General features: G+C 48.3%; 1 protein-coding gene across 1 annotated transcript in view; it reads left to right on the forward strand.

Moving 5' to 3' along the window:
- Positions 1-706: 706 nt before the first annotated feature.
- Positions 707-19,526, forward strand: part of CRISPLD1 (cysteine rich secretory protein LCCL domain containing 1) — a 30,799-nt gene continuing 11,979 nt past the window's right edge. The window contains exons 1-6 of the mRNA XM_054167411.1: positions 707-923; positions 1,857-2,179; positions 14,931-15,049; positions 15,343-15,475; positions 17,550-17,665; positions 19,188-19,288. Of these exons, the coding sequence (XP_054023386.1) occupies positions 1,922-2,179; positions 14,931-15,049; positions 15,343-15,475; positions 17,550-17,665; positions 19,188-19,288 (727 nt within the window). The 5' untranslated portion in view covers positions 707-923; positions 1,857-1,921. The remainder of the gene's footprint in view (positions 924-1,856; positions 2,180-14,930; positions 15,050-15,342; positions 15,476-17,549; positions 17,666-19,187; positions 19,289-19,526) is intronic.

Consider the following 19,526-nt stretch of genomic DNA (forward strand, 5'->3'; position numbering starts at 1 on the left):
AGAGAGGTGGTGCTGAGGGACATGGTTTAGCACCAGAGACTCGGTAGAGAACAGTCAGACTCAATGACCTTCAAGGTCTTTTCCAAGCAACACAACTCTATGATTCTATGGTACCTAGCCTTGTTGGAAACAGAAATGAGTGGTTACAAGCTTTTGAATTCTACTTCATGAAGAGAAGTGTCATGTGGCTGGTGTAAATCCACAATAGCATTCCAGCCACACAATCCCAGCATCGTGGGGGTTGGAAAGGACCTCTGCAGGTCATCCACTCCAACTCCACTGCTAAACCAGGGTCACCCACAGCAGCTTGCCCAGGATCACAACGTCCAAGTGGGTTTGGGATCACTGCAGGGAAGAAGACTCCACAACCTTTCTGGGCATCCTGCTCCAGGGCTCAGCACCCTTACACCAAAGCAGTTCAGATGGCACCTCCTGGATTCCAGGTTGAGCCCCTTGTCCTACGGCTGGGCACCACTGAAAATAGTCCAGCCCCACCCTCTTTCCCCCCACAGGCCCTTTAGACCCGCAGAAGGTCCGGGGTGCGGCGCGGGGTCCGCGGCGCGGGGCGAACCTCGCCGCCAGCGGCTCCTGCCGCTGCGTCCCAGGCGAGGTGGGGGCGCCGCAGCTACTGCGGGGGGCGGGGGCGGTGCGGCTGCCGGGAGGGGTGGCCGAGGAGCGTCACCGCCGCCCGCGATAAATGCCCGGAGGCGCGGTAGCCGAGAGGAGAAGTGGGGTGGTGCTCGTGGCGGTAGCCGAAGATCAGTGTGGGAGGCAGCCCCCCGGCGCCGCAGCCCCTGCACCGGCTGGACACGTCTGCAAGCGCCGCGCCGCTCCCCCCTCCACCGCCGCGGGCCTGGCGAGGAGGTGGGCGGCGGAGCGAAGCTGGCTGCGGAAAGAGGAGCGAGCAGCCGCCGCCGGAGGGGGTAAGGGCAAGGTGGGGCCCGGCCGTGCCCCGTGGCGGGGGGTGGAGGGAGGTCAGCGGCTTGGAGGCCCCTGAGGGGGCTATTCGGGGCGGACACCCCACGAGCAGAGGGGCCGAGGCTGGGTCGCCGGCCCGGGGTGGTGGCGGCGGCGGGCTGAAAGGGAGCCCGGTTCTGACTCGTCGCGATCGTTTTATGTCCCTGCCAGAGGCTGGGTCCAGCGCGGTCGGTGTGGCGGGATCCAGCGGGATGAGAGAGGGAAGGAGGGAGCGTTTCTTTCAGTGTGAAACCCTCGGTCATGTAGTAAGCGATGCTGGAATACAGTGTTGGAAGTGGTGCCGCTTTCCCTGGGAGTTGTATGTGCTTTCCTTTGTTCGGTGAAGAGAATAACTCCATCGCCTCCCATTTTCTTCTCCCGGGTTGAAAACTTTTAGCTTCATTAGATTTCTTTGCAAATCTCAACCCAAAAGCTTGAATCCAAGTTTTGAGACGTGCCACAAAGGGAGATTTCATACCAACTTCATCGTGGTTTGCATTTCACTTTTGGGCAAAGAATGCAAGCCTTTTAACTTTTGTTCTTAAATTCCAGTACTGCAAGACCTTATCTGCAGCCTAATCTTCACTGCTGGCCGGCTGCTTTTAAGTAGCTCTGCAAAGCATTCTTTCTTGCTTGCATGCAGGCAGTGAAACATGCATGCATGCCAGCCCGCTCTAGAAAACCCCTGGAAGAAGCTGAAGTTCTTAAGGTTGAAAATGAGCTCTCTCTAAATCAACAGTGTAACCTGAGAGCAAGAAATAAAGTAAAAATCCTGGTTTACCCCCTAAAATGACAGTGACAGACTTCAGTTGGTTGCTTAGTAAGATTCGTCCAGACAAGTATTTCAAACCAGTATTTGAGCCTCCCAAGTTACATTACTCTCTCTTCTACATTTACAGCCAACAGACCTGGAAGAAAGACTTTGCCTTGGAACTAACTCCTGAGCATTTTGAGATCATTCATCATGAAGTACGTAGTAGAGGAATGGCTCAGAGTAACCACCTTGCTATTCCTAACTCAAGCAGTTTCTGCCATGGTTCTTCCCAATGCCACGCTCTTAGAGGAACTGTTGGAAAAGTACATGGATGAAGATGGTGAGTGGTGGATCGCCAAGCAGAGAGGGAAAAGGGCTATCACAGACAGTGATATGCAGAGTATCTTGGATCTTCATAATAAATTACGGGGTCAGGTGTATCCACCAGCTTCCAATATGGAATATATGGTAAGGAAAACCTGATAGTGACATGCAGAAAGAAATGTGCTTAGAATAGTTACTGTCACTTTATAAACCAGCAGACTGTCAGTCTTGGCTTGCTTGTTTTCCCATTTAAAGCACTTGTTACTTGTCTGAATTTCGTGTGTACAGGGGTCAACTGGGAGAGAAAAAATGCCATTTGTGGATGGAGTGCCATGTTCTGCTGATATTAATGGCTTTCACCTCTTATAGCTCTCCCAAATTTAAGTGACAATTCCTCAGTGTTAGGGTTTTGCAGGATGCATTACTCAGGGTAGCTGATTGTGGCCTAAGAAGTTGCCATCTAAGAAGAGTACTGAGCGATGAAGTTTCCAAATAACATGGATTCTCTCCTGTGCTTCTAGGTTGGATGGAATTCCTGAGCAAAATGAGGCTCCTATAACAAGAAAGTCTTCTATTTATCTTGGCATGTGTTTAATAGATGAATAATGTCATACATAATTTAATGTTTTTTTTTTCTTTCTTAAAAATCTCTATATTTGGTAGACTTAAATCTTCCATGGTTTGGACTTTGATTTCGTGCCATAGTTCAAGGCTGACTCTCTCACTCCTTGCTAATTAGATCAAATCAGGTCATGAGAGCTCTTAAGAAGTCCAGAAATCTGACAGGAATGGGCAGTTTTTCTTCTGTATTGCAGTTTCTGCAGCAAAGTTCAACAGTTGTTTCCTGTGTCCATGCTGTCCAAGCAGTTTTTTATCTGTCCAGTCAACCCAGGAAGTTGTTTACCAGGAAATCTGTGTTGGATTTGGTATACTTTCCACTGCAGGGTTGTGTAGTTCAAGCAGTAGAGATCGTGCCCAGCTTGGAGTGATGTCTCTCAGCTTGGAGATCTGATTGAATTGAGCATGAAGACAGGCTCCAAGAGTTGGATTGGTCAGCCTAGAGAAGAGAAGGCTTTGGGGAGACCTTAGAGCAGCCTTCCAGTATTTGAAGGGGGCTGCAGGAGAGCTGGAGAGGAACCTTTTACAAAGGCATGGAGTGATAGGATGAGAGGTGATAGCTTCAAACCAGAAGAAGCTGTATTTAAATGAGACCTTAGGAAGAGACTCTTCCCCGTGAGGGCATTGAGGCACTGGAACAGGTTGCCCAGGGAGGTAGGTGTGGAGGCTCCAAGCCTTGAAGTGTTGAAAGCCAAGTTGGCTGGGGCCTTGAGCAGCCTGGTCTAGTGGAAGGTCTCCCTGCCCAAGGCAGAGGGTTGGAACTGGATGGTCTTTAAGATCCCTTCTGACCCAAACTGTTGTATAATTCTGTACATGTGTCCCAGAGAAACCATACTTGCTTAAACCAGCAATAAAGGTTAAGCTTAAGTTTCCCCACTGAAGTTTTACTATATTAGACCAAGAGCCATCAGATAATTAATTCCCACATTTCCCCTCCAAAAAAAATGAAACTCCTTTAACCCTTCCAGTTACAATTGTCTGCACATGCTTAAACTTCACTGTCTGGCTTTTTCAGACCTTAAAGGTGAAGGGTCTGGAGGAGAGGTCTTGTGAGGAGCAGATGAGGGAAGTGAGTTTTTCAGTTTGGAGAAGACTGATGGGAGGCCTTCTGGCTCTCTACAACTCCCTGAAAACAGGGCGTTGGTCTGTTCTCCCTAGTAGCAAGTGATAGGTCAGGATGAAAAGGCCTCAACTTGCAGTAGGAGAGGTTTAAATTTGCCATTAGAAGAAACTCCTTGACTGATAAAGTTCTCAGCCACTGAAACAGGCTCTTCAGGGAGATGATTGAGACCCCATCCCTGGAGGTGTTTCAAAGAAGCAGAGATGTGGTGCTGAGGGCCATGGTTTAGCCCCAGCCTTGCTAGAGTTAAAGAATGGTTGATCTGGATGATCTTTAAAAGCTTTTCCAACCCAAATTATTCCCATTAGTCAGAACAGGACAGCAGCATTTTGGCATAACATCTAAGGGAATTAGGGTCTTAGATGGGCAAGAATTTGGGATTTGTAAATGCAAAAGGGTCTGTGTAAAGGCCTGGAAAAGAAAGAGTGTGACCAGCAGGAACAGGGAACTGACCATGCCCTTGTACTCAATACAGAGAGTGCACCTTGAATCCTGGGTTTGGTTTTGGGCCTCTCACTCCAGGAAGGACATTAAGGGACTAGAGCAGGTCTAGAGAAGGGCAAAGAAGCTGGTGAAGGGTCTGGAGAACAGGGCTGGTGAGGAGCAGCTGAGGGACCTGGGGGTGTTTAGTCTGGAGAAGTGGAGGGTATAGGGAGACCTCATTGCTCCCTGAAAGGAGGTTGCAGTGAGGTAGGGGTTGGTCTCTTCTCCCTAGTCCCAAGTGATAGAAGGAGAGGAAATGGCCTGAAATTGTGCCAGGGAAGGCTTAGGTTGGAGATGAGGAAAAACTTCTTTGTTGCCAGAGGGGTCAGAGATTGGAACAGGTTGCCCATAGAGGTGGTGGAGTCTCCATCCCTGGAGGTGTTCAAGAAATCTCTGGACATGGCACTTGGGGATGTGGTTTGGTGGTCATAATGGTGTTGGGTTAATGGCTGGACTCAATGATCTTGGAGGTCTTTTCCAACCAAAGCAATTCTGTGATTCTGAATAACGTGCCACATATCTGAGTTGATGATGACCCTGATCCAAGTACTTGAAGAATCGAATTTGATTCTTTCACATCTCATTATTTTTTGCTCCAGTCTGAGTCATGAAACTGGCTGAGCCAGGTGAGTGCCAGTGCTGGTATAAGAAGGTGAGGAGTGGGAGTGATGAAGAACCACACTTTGGGTGGGAGCTATTGTTCTATGCCATGCCTGTGATGTCCAGCCTTAGGTTGGGGAGGATCAGAGGGCAATGCCACATTTTGGGTTAAGTTGTGCATATGCAAAAAGCTTTTGAGGATGGAAAAAAAAAAAGGAACCCCAAAAAGATTAATTTCTGTACAGATGGACACCATCCCCTCATGCCTTGATAAAGAGAAAAGGTCCTGGACTGTAACAGTTCAGAGACTTACATTTCCCAGCTGCAGTCAAATCCCCAGTGACTCTCTAATGACAGCGTGTTCTCCTGGCTGGCTGAACTTCACAGATGGAAAAGTTCATCTTCCCAAGTCCTGCAGCTCTGGTGCTGAGCAGTGATGCATTCCTAGGGTTAGAGGGCAGGAAAAGAGCATGTGAACAGAGAAATTCCTGCTTCCAGCACATAGCTTAGGGGCTTCCCCAAGCTGCTGTTGTACTTCTTGTGTTCAGTGGTCTTAGAGGGACATTGAACATCTCTCTTAAGAGAGACTGAGAGCCCTGGAGCTGTTCAGTCTGGAGAATAGAAGGCTGAGAAGGGACCTTATCAATGTCAATAAATATCTGAGGGGTGGGTGTCAGGATGAAGGTGCCAGGCTCTTTTTGAAGGTGCCCTGTGATAGCACAGTGGGTACAAGGTAGAACAAAGGAGGTTCCACCTCAACACAGGGAGACATTTCTTTACTGTGAGGGTGCTGGAGCCCTACAACAGGCTGCCCAGAGAGGTTGTGGAGTATCCTCTGGAGACTTTGAAAACCTTCCTACTTGTGTTCCTGTGTGACTTGCCCTGGGTGATCCTGCTCTGACTGGGGAGTTGGATGAGGCCTTGAGCAACAAAGTCTAGTTGTGAGGTGTCCCTTCCCCTGCACGTGGCAGAGCAGTTGGAGTAGATGATCTTGATGTTCCTTCCAACCTAAGCCATTTTGTGATAATTCTGTGAATCAACATTTCCCACCCTGGGCCCCTGACACCAGCATGGCCTTCACACCACGTCTGAATCAGAGTACCTCTGTGTGGGAAAGATTTCTGAAGCCAGCTGCTGCTGGCAGCAGTCAGTCTGATGGGAGCAGTGTACTGGGGCTCTGCAGCACTGAGGCTGCTCTGGTGTCCTCGCTTCTTTCTCCACTGCTCTGGAGTGTCGCTGTGGGGTTCAGGGCAGCACCCACAGCGACGAGGGTGGAATTCAAGCAGGGGGTAGGGAGCGCCCAGGTCAAGAGCTCCTGCCCATGGCAGCAAGCCCACGAGACTAACAACTGCCTTCATGCAGCTTGCATTCATAACTCTCCTCTTGGTGTGGCTCCAGGGGATTGGTTAACCCCCCCTTCTTACTGGCTGGCAATACTTACTAGGGTAGTGCAGCTGGCTCCTTTCTTATTTGTTAAGCTACCACAGGTGGTTCTTTTCTCATCTCTCCTAGCAGTTTCTCATCTTTTATCATCCAGTCCTGTGCCTGCCCAACTTCCTTTGGCAAAGAATCTTATCACAGAATCATAGATTGGCCTAGGGGTTTGGACTCGATGGTCTTAAAGGGCTTTTCCAACCAAAATGATGCTGTGGTTCTATGCTGTTGAGAGTCCTGGTCCCATACAGTTTCTTTCCAAAGCATGACTGTTTGATGGCTTTTGTGTAGCTCTTGATTTTGAGGGGCACGAAGCTTTGCCTCTCCTTTTCAGTAACTTCACAAAGGCTTCAGGAGAAAGAAATGAAGACAACTGCAAATGTTTCTCATTTAGATTTATTCCTATTAGTTTTCCTCAGGCAAATTCCTGCTGTGTTTAATCCATTGGGCATTGGATTGTGTGGCAGCAGCAGTCAGTTGAGTTCCTGGATGTGAAATGCTCATGTCATCAGAGTGTCTGAGGAAGGACTGAAAGACTTTTCTTGCTCTTTTGTGATGCTTTTAGATCCTCTGATCTGCACAAGCCTGGAAGCTGCAGAGCAGTTTCTTGCTCTATCAGTGCCCCACTGAACTTTTTTTTCTGTAGTATACTTAGGAGAATTGAAAGAGCATTGGAAAACTTAAGGGAAGATCTTGTAGCGGCCTTCTACATTGTGGGGAGTTTTTTCTGGGCTGAATGGCTCACTGGAGAGGTCCCAGAAGACTGGAAGCTGGCCAACGTGGTGCCCATCCACAAGAAGGGCCAGTTGGATGACCAAGGGAATTACAGACCTGTCAGCCTGACCTCAGTGCCAGGCAAGATTATGGAACAGGTCATCTTGAGTACAATTACACAGCACTTACAGGATGGCCAAGGGATCAGGCCCAGCCAGCATGGGTTTAGGAAGGGCAGGTCCTGCCTGACCAACCTGATCTCCTTCTATGATCAGGTGACTGCCTGGTGGATGTGGGGAGGCCTGTGGATGGAGTCTACCTGGACCTCAGCAAGGCCTTTGACACTGTCCCCCATAGCAAACTGCTGGCCAAGCTGTCAGCCCATGGCTTGGATGGGAGCACACTGAGATGGGTTAGGAACTGGCTGGAGGGCCGAGCCCAGAGAGTGGTGGTGAATGGTGCCACATCCAGCTGGCAGCCAGTCACTAGTGGTGTGCCCCAGGGATCAGTGCTGGGCCCCATGCTCTTTAACATCTTTATTGATGATCTGGACGAGGGCATCGAGTCCATCATCAGTAAATTTGCTGACGACACCAAGCTGGGGGCAGGAGTTGATCTGCTGGAGGGTAGAGAGGCTCTGCAGAGGGACCTCGACAGGCTGGGCAGATGGGCAGAGTCCAAGGGCAGGAGACTGAACACATCCAAGTGCCGGGTTCTGCACATTGGCCACAACAACCCCATGCAGAGCTACAGGCTGGGGGCAGAGTGGCTGGAGAGCAGTCAGGCTGAGAGGGACCTGGGGGTGCTGGTCGATGGTAGGCTGCCTGCAGTGTGCCCAGGCAGTCAAGAGGGCCAGTGGCATCCTGGCCTGCATCAGGAGCAGTGTGGCCAGCAGGAGCAGGGAGGTCATTGTGCCCCTGTACACTGCACTGGTTAGGCCGCACCTCGAGTACTGTGTCCAGTTCTGGGCCCCTCAGTTTAGGAAGGAGGTTGACTTGCTGGAACGAGTCCAGAGAAGGGCAACGAAGTTGGTGAGGGGTTTGGAGCACAAGCCCTATGAAGAGAGGCTGAGGGAGCTGGGGTTGCTTAGCCTGGAGAAGAGGAGACTCAGGGGTGACCTTATTGTTCTCTACAACTACCTGAAGGGAGGTTGTAGACAGGCAGAGGTTGGTCTCTTCTCCCAGGCACCCAGTACCAGAACAAGAGGACACAGTCTCAGGCTGCACCAGGGGAGTTTTAGGCTGGATGTTAGGAAGAAGTTCTATACAGAGAGAGTGATTGCCCATTGGAATGGGCTGCCTGGGGAGGTGGTGGAGTCACCATCATTGGAGGTGTTCAGGAGAAGACTTGATGGGGTGCTTGTTTGCATGGGTTAGTTGTTTAGGTGGGTTGGACGCGATGATCTTGAAGGTCTCTTCCAACCTGGTCTATTCTAGTCTAGTCTAGTCCAATAGAAGTGTCCTTGACCTTTCAGACAAAAGTTCTTCATATCTCTGTTTAGTGTTTCCCTTTTGCCAAAACTCTTCAGGGATGCTTGGTTAAAAACAATTCCTGTTCCTTTCAAGCAGAGGACTTCGGTTTGTGGAATCCCTGAAGTGGCTGGAGAGCACTTTGGGTGCCAAGAACAGAGCAGCTCTTGTGAGAGGGAGCCTGCCTGCTTTCCCTCTGCTTTTTCCACTTTTCTGCTCCACTTCAAAGATTGGTGGAAGTGCTTCAGCTCCTTTGCCTGTGTGCAGAGGCCGCTGACACTGCATCAAAGAGCATGGTGACGTTGACTTATCCTCTTATTCTCCCTGGCAGCTTTAGCAAAGGATTCTGCAATGTGAAGTGGCCAAGAAAGCAAGTGGATAAGTCCTCAGTATGACTTCTATTGATGTGATGCCAACAGCAACAACCAAGCAACTCCAAGTACAGAAACTGAAAGTGGAAAGCAGCAGAAAAGGCTCAGTGTCTGCCTGAGAGCTAAGGGGAGCCTTCCCAAAAGGAAACAGGAACACAGACACTCTTCATCTTTTGTTTGTGCTGTCAGAGAACTCCTTCGTCCCCCATATCAAAAAGATCATTAAATATTAATCAGTAGCAGCAGAATCAGAGTTCAAAAGCAAAATGTGAGCTGACCATAGAAAAAAATCAAGGAGATTCACAAAAGTAACACCATGTAGCTCGTTGTCTGTCTGATACCTGCCTGGAAATCTTCCTTAACTGAAGATTTTTTTTGACTGAGAAAAATTATTTCTTTCTTAACATGTGCTATATAGGAATTTATCCTCTTATCTCTAAATGTAGGCTACAAAATTGGATGTAAGTGTAGTGACTATCAGGAGAGTGTGATTCAGTAAGAAGGTTATCTTCTGCCCACATGGAGGACATGATTGGGCCAGTTCTCTTTAATGTCTTTATCAATGATCTGGATGAGGGGATAGATGCACCCTACATAAGTTTCCAGATGACAACAACCTGGGAGGGAGTGTTGATGTGCAGGAGGGTAGGAAGGCTCTGCAGAGGGACCTGAACATGCTGGATTGGAGGCCAGTGGGCTGAGGTTCAACAAGACCAAGTGCTGGGTCCTGCACCTAGATCACAACAATCCCACAAATGCTCCAGGCTGGACACTGCCCAGCAGAGAAAGACCTGGGGATGCTGGTTGACAGCAGCTGAAGATGAGCCAGGGTGTGCCCATGTGGCCAGGAAGGCCGCTGCTGGTGGCCTGGGGCAGCAATGGTGTGGCCAGCAGGAGTAGCACAGTGATTGTGCCCTTGTAACTGAACACTGGTGAGGCTGCACCTCAAGTACTGGGTTCAGTTTTGGGCCCCTCCACTCCAAGAAGAACTTTGAAGGGCTGGAGCAGTTCCAGAGAAGGGCAACAAAGCTGGGGAAGGGTCTGGAGAACAGGGCTGGTGAGGAGCAACTGAGGGACCTGGGGGTGCTTAGTCTTGAGAAAAGGAGGCTGAGGGGAGACCTCATTGCTCTCCACAACTCCCTGAAAGGAGGTTGGAGTGAGGTGAGGACTGGTCTCTTCTGCCTAGTATCAGGTGAAGAAAGGAGAGGAAATGGCCTGAAACTGTGCCAGGGAAGGGTTAGGTTGGAGATTAGGAAAAAATTCTTTCCTGCAAATGTGGTCAGGGATTGGAACAGGCTGCCCAGGGAGGTGGTGGAGTCACCATCCCTGGAGGTGTTCAACATACATGTAAATATGGCACTCTGGGACATGGTACAGTGGTCCTGGAGGTGTTGGGCTTGATCTTTGAAGTCTTCTCTAACCTTTATGATTCTATGACATTGTAAACTGTCATAGATAAAGGAAGATAACAGTTTCTTAAAATGAAGCTGCTTCACTTTTGAAGTCCTGAGACATCTAATTGTTTGTTCTGAGATCCCTGTTGGATCTCCAAATGGTCAAGAACCCCTCTCAGACATTTTCCCAACTCTCTTTTTGGATGTTTTGAGCAACCTGGTCCAGTGGGAGGTGTCCCTGCCTATGGCAGGGGAGTTGGAACTGAATGATCTTCAGGCTGCCTTCCAGTCCAAACCATTCTGGGAATTGATGAATCCATGAACATGATGAAAATTAGAAGAGCTTGACAAGTAGAAGTAATGACCAGGAATCAACAGGATGAAATTGAACTGCATGGGCAGGAGTTTTAGGTTGTATACCAAGGAGATGCTCTTTCTTACAATCAGAGAGCTCCAGAAGTAAATATTCTTCTGACAGTAAATACTCTTCTGAAAGGGCTGGGTTTATCTTTTAAAATGGTAATAATTGGATTCTCTCTCAGTGCCAGAGAGGAATCACTGAGATCAGTCTCTTGAAGTTGTTTCTGGCTGTACCTTGCTGGTGTTTTGTGCTGCTTCTGTGTAGCTGATTTCAGAGATTCGCAGAATGGTTCAGGTCAGAAGGGACCTTAAAGATGATCAGTTCCAAGCCCCCTGCCATTGCAGGGACACCTCCCACCAGCCCAGGTTGCTCAAGGCCTCATGCAGCCTGGCCTTGAACACCAGGAAGGGGACATCCACAGCCTCTCTGAGCAACCTGTTCCAGAGTCTCACCACTCTCACTAAAGAGTTTCTTCCTCATCTCCAGTCTCAGCCTCCCCTCTTCCAGCTCAAAGCCATCACCTCTTGTCCTGCCACTCCCATCCATTGCCAAAAGTCCCTCCCCAGCTCTCCTGGAGCCCCTTCAGGTACTGGAAGGCTGCTGTAAGGTCTCCCTGGAGCCTTCTCTTCTCCAGGCTGAACAGCCCCAACTTTCCCAGCCTGTCCCCACAGGGGAGGTTCTGCACCCTCTGATCATCTTTGTGGCCTTCTGGATGTGCTCCAACAATTTGATCTTCTTCTTTTGGGGGAATTGGAGCTGGATGCATTTCTCAGCAGAGCAGAGATTGCTAGTTCTCAGCTGTCTTTCTGGCTTATTTGCTGCTGGAATTTCTCACTCTGTGTTTCATACTTCCTTTTTTTCCTCCTTACTGTCATTGGTCTGAAAGAATACAGTGTATTGTGTTCCCAAGTAAATAAATGCCCACACTGTGCTGTGGTGTTTGCTCTGCCACTCTCCCCATATATTTAGAGTGCATGCAGCAGTGAGGTATTGATACCATGCCATGGTAAATGTTTGCTTTCAGTGCTCCCCACTGGACTGACTTTTCCAACTCTACTGAGCTTACATTTGTGCTATTTTTTTTTTTCCCTTTCCATAGAGTCCCATTCCACCTGGGGTTTTCCTGCCTTCCCCAATTAAAATGTTATTACTGGATTTTATTTTATTTTTAATTACTGGAAAACATTTTTTGAGCTGCTGCCCCTACCGGTTCGCTTGCAGTGCTGGGTGATATACTTGGTGGATCTCACCTGCTGTGCTGTGTCCAGCTCTGGAGCCCTCAGCACTGGAAGGACGTGGACCGGACAGAGTGGGTCCAGAGAAAGCCATGAAGATGACCAGGGGGCTGGAGCGCCTCTGCTATGAGGACAGGCTGAGGGAGCTGAGGTTGTTCAGCCTGGAGAAGAGAAGGCTCCAGGCAGATCCAATAGCGACCTTCCAGTACAAGGCAGCTACCGAGGGACTGTTTACAAAGGCCTGCAGTGACAGGACAAGGGCCAATGGTTTGAAATGAGAGAAGAGCAGGTACACATTGGATGTTAGGAACAAGTTCTGCACCATGAGGGTGATGCAACACTGGAACAGGTTGCCTGAGGAGGTGGTTGGGGCCCTATCCCTGCAGATATTCAAGGTCAGGCTTAAAAAGGCTCTGAGCAACCTGATCTAGTGGAGGATGTCCCTGCTTACTGCAGGGGCGTTGGACTAGATGACTTTTGGAGGTCCCTTCCAACCCAAACCATTCTATCATGCTATGTCTCACTTATTCTTGTGCTCTTTTGCTTTACAATTCACACAACACAAATGGTGGGATTCATCTCAGCAAGCTTTTGATGTCTTTGGTGTAGATGGCTATGTCCAAGCCCATCTCCTTTCTAATTAGTAGAGAAAAATTAGACTTTCTAAGACACAGTTTATCTTAATTAAAGGTGAGTAGCTAAAATTACCTCCCTCTATAGATGCTTTTTTGTCTGTGTAGCTGCAGAGGTAATTTAGATAATTAGCTCAGAGGTAGGTATCTGCCTTGAAGCTGTTTAAATTCAAGGGAGGTTAATCCCATCTGATTAGTTTGGCTGGTAAGGGATCGTAATTGGAGCTGTGGTATCCTCTGTGAATCATCCTCTCCTCCACAAGCAGAACACTGGTTTCAGTCTGCATGCTACCTGAAGCCCATGTTGACAGAGGTTAAATCCCACAGCTCCTGGTCCAGTCGGTGAAGTTAAAGTGGTGTTAGTTGTGGTTTGGTTTAAGGTGGTATCTTGTACACCAGAGGCTTTCAGAAGATCCATGTTGCGTGCAGCATCCCTGCAGCAAAACTTGTAAGCTTCTGGGCTAGAATCACTGAATCCCAGAATGCCAGGTTGGGAGGGATTCCAAGGATCATCTGCCCCAACCTTTCTAGGTGATGGTGTGGTTGAAATGAGCTGGCCCAGCACCCTATGTCCAGCTAACTGTTCCTATGGGGAAACATTTTCTTCTGGAGTGCAATGGGAGTGTAACCAGCAGCAACTTGTTCCCATCACCCCTTGTCTTGTCCATGGGACTTCTTGTTACAAGGGGAGTCTCCCATCCTCCTGGTAGCCTCCCTTTCTGTACTGATCCATGGCAATAAGCTCTCTCCTGAGCCTCCTCCAGGCTGAACAACCCTAGGTCTGTCAGTCCTTCCTCACATGGCAGGGCTGCCAGCCCTGTGAGTCAGCTGCCGGAGTCAGTAACTGCTCCTGCCCTTGGCTTCAATCTGCCATTTGGATTTTAGCTTCAGCTGGCCTGGTGTGTTTGGAACATCTGTGAATTGCTGGTAGTGCCCTGCCTGTGTGAATGCCTGTGGTGCACTGGGCTTCAGCAGGATCCTCAAGGCAGTGCCTGTGTTGTCAAGTTTTGTGGTGCAGCAGGAGGACGTTGATAGGGCAAAGGAATTGGTGCTGAGGACCATCCATTTATGCTGCCTGCATTTCAAGGGAGTTATTTTGCACTAGGTCTGCTCTGTGTGCACTGTATACCCAGGAACAACTGCAAAGTGTTGAATACACTCCTGAAGCACAGCTTCTGGTATTTTACCTGGGAAGGGTCCAGCTTGTACTGCAAGAGTGTTCTGCAACAGGCAGTGAGTGGCAGTGAGCAGGACCTGGGTTTCAAAAGCATGTTCTACATCTAAATTTAGAAACCCCCACCCTATTCCACTTTGACTTCAGCCATGGTGGTATTGCAACTAGTCTGAAAGATCAGCATTGGGATCTTCTCAAAAGGTGGAGGTCAACAGGATGGGGCTGGGCTCTTCTCAGTGGTGCCCAGTGATAGGGGCACCAACCAGAACCAACTTTGGCCAGCAGGTCAAGGGAGGCTCTCCTGCCCCTCTACTCTGCTCTGGTGAGGCCACATCTGGAGTATTGTGTACAGTTCTAGGCTCCCAAGTTCAAGAGGGTCAGGCAGCTTCTGGAGAGAGGTCAACTGAGATCTGTGAGGATGGTGAGGGCCCTGAAGTTTCCCTAATGAGGAAAGACTGAGAGACCTGGGGCTGTTTAGTCTGGAGAAGAGAAGGCTGAGAGAGGACCATATCAACGTGTACAACTATCTGAAGGGTGGCTGTCAGGAGCATGCAGCCAGGCTCTTTTCAGTGATACCCAGGGATAGGATGAGAGGCAATGGATGGAAACTCAGTCCCAGGAAATTCCATCTCAACATGACGAGAAACTTCTTTAGTGTGAGGTTGCTGGAGGCCTGGAGCAGGCTGCCCAGAGAGGTTGTGGAGTCTCCTTCTCTGGAGACTTTCAAGACCCATCTGGATGTGTTCCTGTGTGAGCTGCCCTGGGTGATCCTGCTTTGGCACAGAGGTTGAACTGGAGGTACCTTCCAACCCCTAGCATTCTGTGATTCTGTGAAAAGGGAAAGAAAATAGCTTTCATTTCAGCTAACTGGTGGTTCTGAGGAGGTAAAGCCTTATGTTGAGAGTGTGCTGGACAAGAGTGTTTATGCTAAAAGAAGTGTGTATGAATAAAACATCTCAGAAGGTAGAAAATTGACATCATTTAGGGTGGGGTGCTGGACTGAGCCTTTCAGCAGGCTTGTGCTTTATTCACTGCAGTGTGGCTGGCCCTGCCTTCCACAGGGAATGCCTTGAAGGGATCACAACTTGTTGTGGGTGGTTTTTTGCCTTGATGAAAAACTCTTCTTCTTCCTCATGTAACACAAATGGGGCACACAGGTGTCAAGTTTCTTCATTCTAGGAGCCTGGTAGCAGAAGCTTTACAAATGGGCAATCCTGTGTTTGTTTGTTTGTAAGTCTGAGCTACACCCTGGGTGGTTCTTAGATCTCCCTTTCTCTTCTCTCGTTTCAGACATGGGACACAGAACTGGAGAGATCTGCAGAGTCATGGGCTGAAACCTGTCTCTGGGAGCACGGCCCTGCCAGCCTTCTTCCATCAATTGGACAGAATCTGGGGGCACACTGGGGAAGGTAGTCAAAGATGATTGTTTTTTTAATATACTATGTAACCCCCTCCCTGGAGGTGTTCAAGGTCAGCTTGAATGAGGCCTTGAGCAGCCTGGTCTAGTGGAAGGTGTTCCTGCCCATGGCAGGGGGATTGGAATTGGATGATCTTTCAGGTCCCTTCCAACCCAAACCATTCTATGAATCTATGATATCTGGGTTTCTTTTTAATCTTACAAAAGTCTGCTTGTTATTTAAAGGAAGAATGATACAAGCTCCAACTTTTGAATGATCTAATAGACCACTACTGGCTTTCATAGGTACAGACCTCCAACATTTCATGTCCAAGCATGGTATGATGAAGTGAGAGATTTCACCTATCCCCATCCTCATGAGTGCAACCCATATTGTCCTTACAAATGCTCTGGTCCAGTTTGCACACATTACACACAGGTATGTAGGTGGCTTTGGGGTTTTGTCAGCTAGGAAAAGGAATGGTCAAGACCTCCAGTTAGGTTGCTGTATGATGAAGGGACCTGAACATCTCTCCTGTGAAGAAAGACTGAGAGATGTGTGGCTGGACAGGAGAAGGCTGAGAGGGGTGTCAAGATGAAGGTGCCAGGCTGTTTTCAGTGGTGCCCAGTGATAGGTCAAGGAACAACAGGCACAAGCTGGAACACAGGAGGTTCCACCTCAACATGAGGAGAAACTTCTTTGGTGTGAGGGTGCTGGAGCCCTGGAGCAGGCTGCCCAGAGAGGTTGTGGAGTCTCCTTCTCTGGAGACTTTCCAAACCCACCTGGATGCATTCCTGTGTGACCTGCCCTGGGTGACCCTGCTTTAGCAGTGGGGTTGGACTGGATGATCTCTGGAGATCCCTTCCAACCCCAACCATTCTGTGATTCTGTGATGCACAGACCAGATGAGTCTTGCAGTCTACGCCACAGCACCAAAGCACCGATGGGTCTGCTTGGTGTTAGGCTGCATAGTTACAAGCACTGAGCACTGGTGTCACAGAGCAAGGTTGCCACACAAATCTATAGGTTCCCTCCTCACAAATACAACTTCTTGAACAGGAGTGAGGAGAAAAGGTCCCAGAGCAGTGTGGAACTGAGCACTGCCGCTCACTGCATTTGGCAGAATCCGTGCTGTAGTATGCTGAAGAAACAGCACATTGGGAACAAATTACATGGGATTTTCCTGGGTGAATTCCTCTTATCAAAACACTTTGCTTTCACTTCAGCAAGGCTTGGAAACTTCTTAAGAACTAATTTCTTTGGTATCTGGCCTGAATTATTCCAAAGAGGCACCAGTCAGGTCTGAAGGAAGTGGGAAGTAGGTAATCATCAGAGTGTCCTAAAATCCACATGGAATTGTTCAACAGAAAACTAATCTAAATGGGTTCATTTGTAAACATTTACTTTTTCTGCTCAACAATTTCCAGTTGTATCTAATTGATTCTATTCTATGATTCTAATTTGAAGACTGAGTCACCTCCAGATTGTTAATTCCCATTCCTGAGAGAATACCTCACTAGTTACACTTCTCCACTCCATCTCAGACCTCCAATACACACATAGAGCTCTTTGTGGTGATAATTTTCCACACTACTTATCTCTTTCAACTTCTGAATCCTACAGGAACTACACTGTTGGCCTATTATGAATGAATACAAACTTAGCATCTTGCATCACAGAGTCACAGAATGGTAGGGGTTGAAAGGGATCTTCAGAGATCATCCAGCCCAATCCCCCTGCCAGAGCAGGATCACCTAGGGCAGGTCACACAGCAATGCATCCAGGAGGGTTTTGAAAGCCTCCAGAGAAGGAGACTCCAGGTGTGGCCTCACCAGGGTAGAGTAGGGGCATATTTGTCTAATCTGAACGTTCCAGCCTGTGTGGTTCAGTTTATTTTGAGATCTGCAAAGAAAATTGTTTCAGCAGAGGAAGAGAGAAGCACAGCCACCCTGGATTGCAGTGACATGAAAGTGTCTTAATTTCAAATCTGTGCCTTGAGTCTTTGTGGTGTGTGAGATTTTTGTGAATAGTCTTATTTTTTCTGTTACCAAATATCTTTTCTCTCGCTCTGACCAATCTAAACCCCTTTGGGTCATTAGGTTGTGCTGGGAACTGCAGGGCAGAGGAACCTGATTTCTCCTGATCTGTATCTGTTACATTGAATACCAAGAACTGGTCCTTCAGGTCATGTTCTGTAAATATTTTGCTATGCTTTCAAATGCTTGCTCAGGCCATGCATCTAAAATCAGAGGCAGATCTTTTGTATCAAGGTGAAGCTTTTCTTTCTTATAAGGAAAAGATAATAAAACTAACCCCATAATAAAATATATCTGAAGATAACTTAATGGCCTTTTGCCACTTCTAATTGGGTCCCTTCCACTCACTGATAACACAGGGGAACAGAGCAGCACTGTTGTGGCTCAAGTAATTAGATGTTGAAGTTTGCAGAGAGCTTTGATTTGATGTCATTCAGCTCTGGTTCTCACCTGCCTTTCTCTTTCCATTTTCACAGGTGGTGTGGGCTACAAGTAGCAGAATTGGTTGTGCCATTAATTTGTGTCATAACATGAACATCTGGGGGCAGGTTTGGCCCAAAGCAGTCTATCTGGTGTGCAATTATTCTCCTAAGTAAGTAGGCTGACACCCAAAAATGTCTTGAGGGGGCAAGGTACTTTATGATAATCCAGGAACTAATCTGAAAGGAAATGAGGCTGGGTTAGTGGTTGTTGTGCTGTTACAAAGCGGAGCATTGTTCTCAAGGCAGACTTTGGCTGCACAAAGGCTCTTGATTTTCTGGAGCTGCAGTCTGGGGGTCTGTGTCTTAGCATGCAACATCAGAGATCTTTGGAGCAGAATGATAGCTGTCTGCAAAAACAAATGGATCTCCCCATCCTGACCTTAAAGAATGTGTCACAAGAAGCACATGGTTAAGGGCAAAATCTACAGGGTATCCCAAATGCCCTTTAAAAGCTCTTGGGTGGAGGAAGAGGAGAGGTTTGGTGTTTGGCTGGATGTTGTTAATGTTCAAGATTTGATATTCAATTCTGGGGCCCCCAACACAAGAGGAACATGGAACTGTGGGAGGTGGTCCGGAGGAGGCCATGAAGATGATCAGAGGGCTGGAGAACTTCCCCTGTGGGGACAGGCTGGGAGAGTTGGGGCTGTTCAGCCTGGAGAAGAGAAGGCTTCATGGGAACCTTAGAGCAGACTTCCAGGACCTGAAGGGGGTTACAAGAAAGCTGGGAAGGGACTTTTGACAAGGACTGGGGGTGACAGGAGGAGGGGCAATGGTTTTGTGCTGGAAGAGGGGAGATGGAGACTGGAGATTAGGAAGAAATCCTTGACAGTGAGGGTGGTGAGACACTGGAAAAGGTTGCCCAGAGAGGCTGTGGATGCCCCTTCCTGAAGGTGTTCAAGGCCAAGCTGAATGAGGCCCTGAGCAGTCTGGTCTAGTGGAAGGTGTCCCTGCCTATGGCACCCTTCTAGCCCAAACATTCAATGATTCTATGTCTAGCTAAAGATGTCACTGTGCACTGGAGTGGGGTCGGGCTATATGACCTTTAAATGTCCCTTCCAACCCAAACCATTCTATGATTCTAAGATTTCATCTAGGAGGGCAGAGCCTGTTTTCATGTAATGAGGAATTTGGTCTATGCCAAGCTATAAAGATCTTACAGCAGCTTATGGCAGTAATTCAGTTGTTTCTTGATGGACTTTGGAATCACCTCCTAGGTGTTTGGTATAGAAGCATGGATTGATTTGGGTTGGAAAAACCCTTTAAGATCATCCAGGCCAACCATTCTCCATCTCTACCAAGGCTGGAGCTAAACCATGTCCCTCAGCACTGCATCTACATATCTTTTCAATACCTTCAGGGCTAGTAGCTCAACCATTTCCCTCTTCCAGTGCTTGATAACCCTTATAGTGAAGTAATTTTTCCTGATAGCCAGTCTAAACATCCCCTGGTGCAACTTCAGGCTGTTTCGTCTTGTCCTATCACTTGTTACTTGGAAATATCCAAACAGTGTTAAGGTCTAAATGTCTGCTGGTTTGCATCAGTTATTTGTCATGGTATTCAATGCTGTTTCATATCAATATGTTCATTTATTAAGACATGTATTGCTAGTGGCTATTTCTTTTTCCTGTGCAGGGGTAACTGGTGGGGTCATGCTCCTTACAAACCTGGCCGCCCTTGCTCCGCTTGTCCCCCTAGTTTTGGAGGAGGCTGCAGAGAAAATCTTTGTTACAGAGGTAGGTACCATTTCACCAGTTACACATGGGAAAAGAATCACAAAGTCACAGAATTATTGAGGCTGGAATAGACCTCTGAGATCATCCAAGTCCAGCCTATGTCCTAACACCACCACACTGACCCGACCATGTCACTAAGTGCCACATCCAATCTGTCCTTAAACGCCTCCAGGGATGGCGACTCTGCCACCTCCCTGGGCAGTCCATTCCAGTGTCTGATTACTCTTTCTGTGAGGAA

Source organism: Dryobates pubescens, chromosome 14 (genome assembly GCF_014839835.1).
Source record: "Dryobates pubescens isolate bDryPub1 chromosome 14, bDryPub1.pri, whole genome shotgun sequence".
Lineage (NCBI taxonomy): Eukaryota > Metazoa > Chordata > Aves > Piciformes > Picidae > Dryobates > Dryobates pubescens.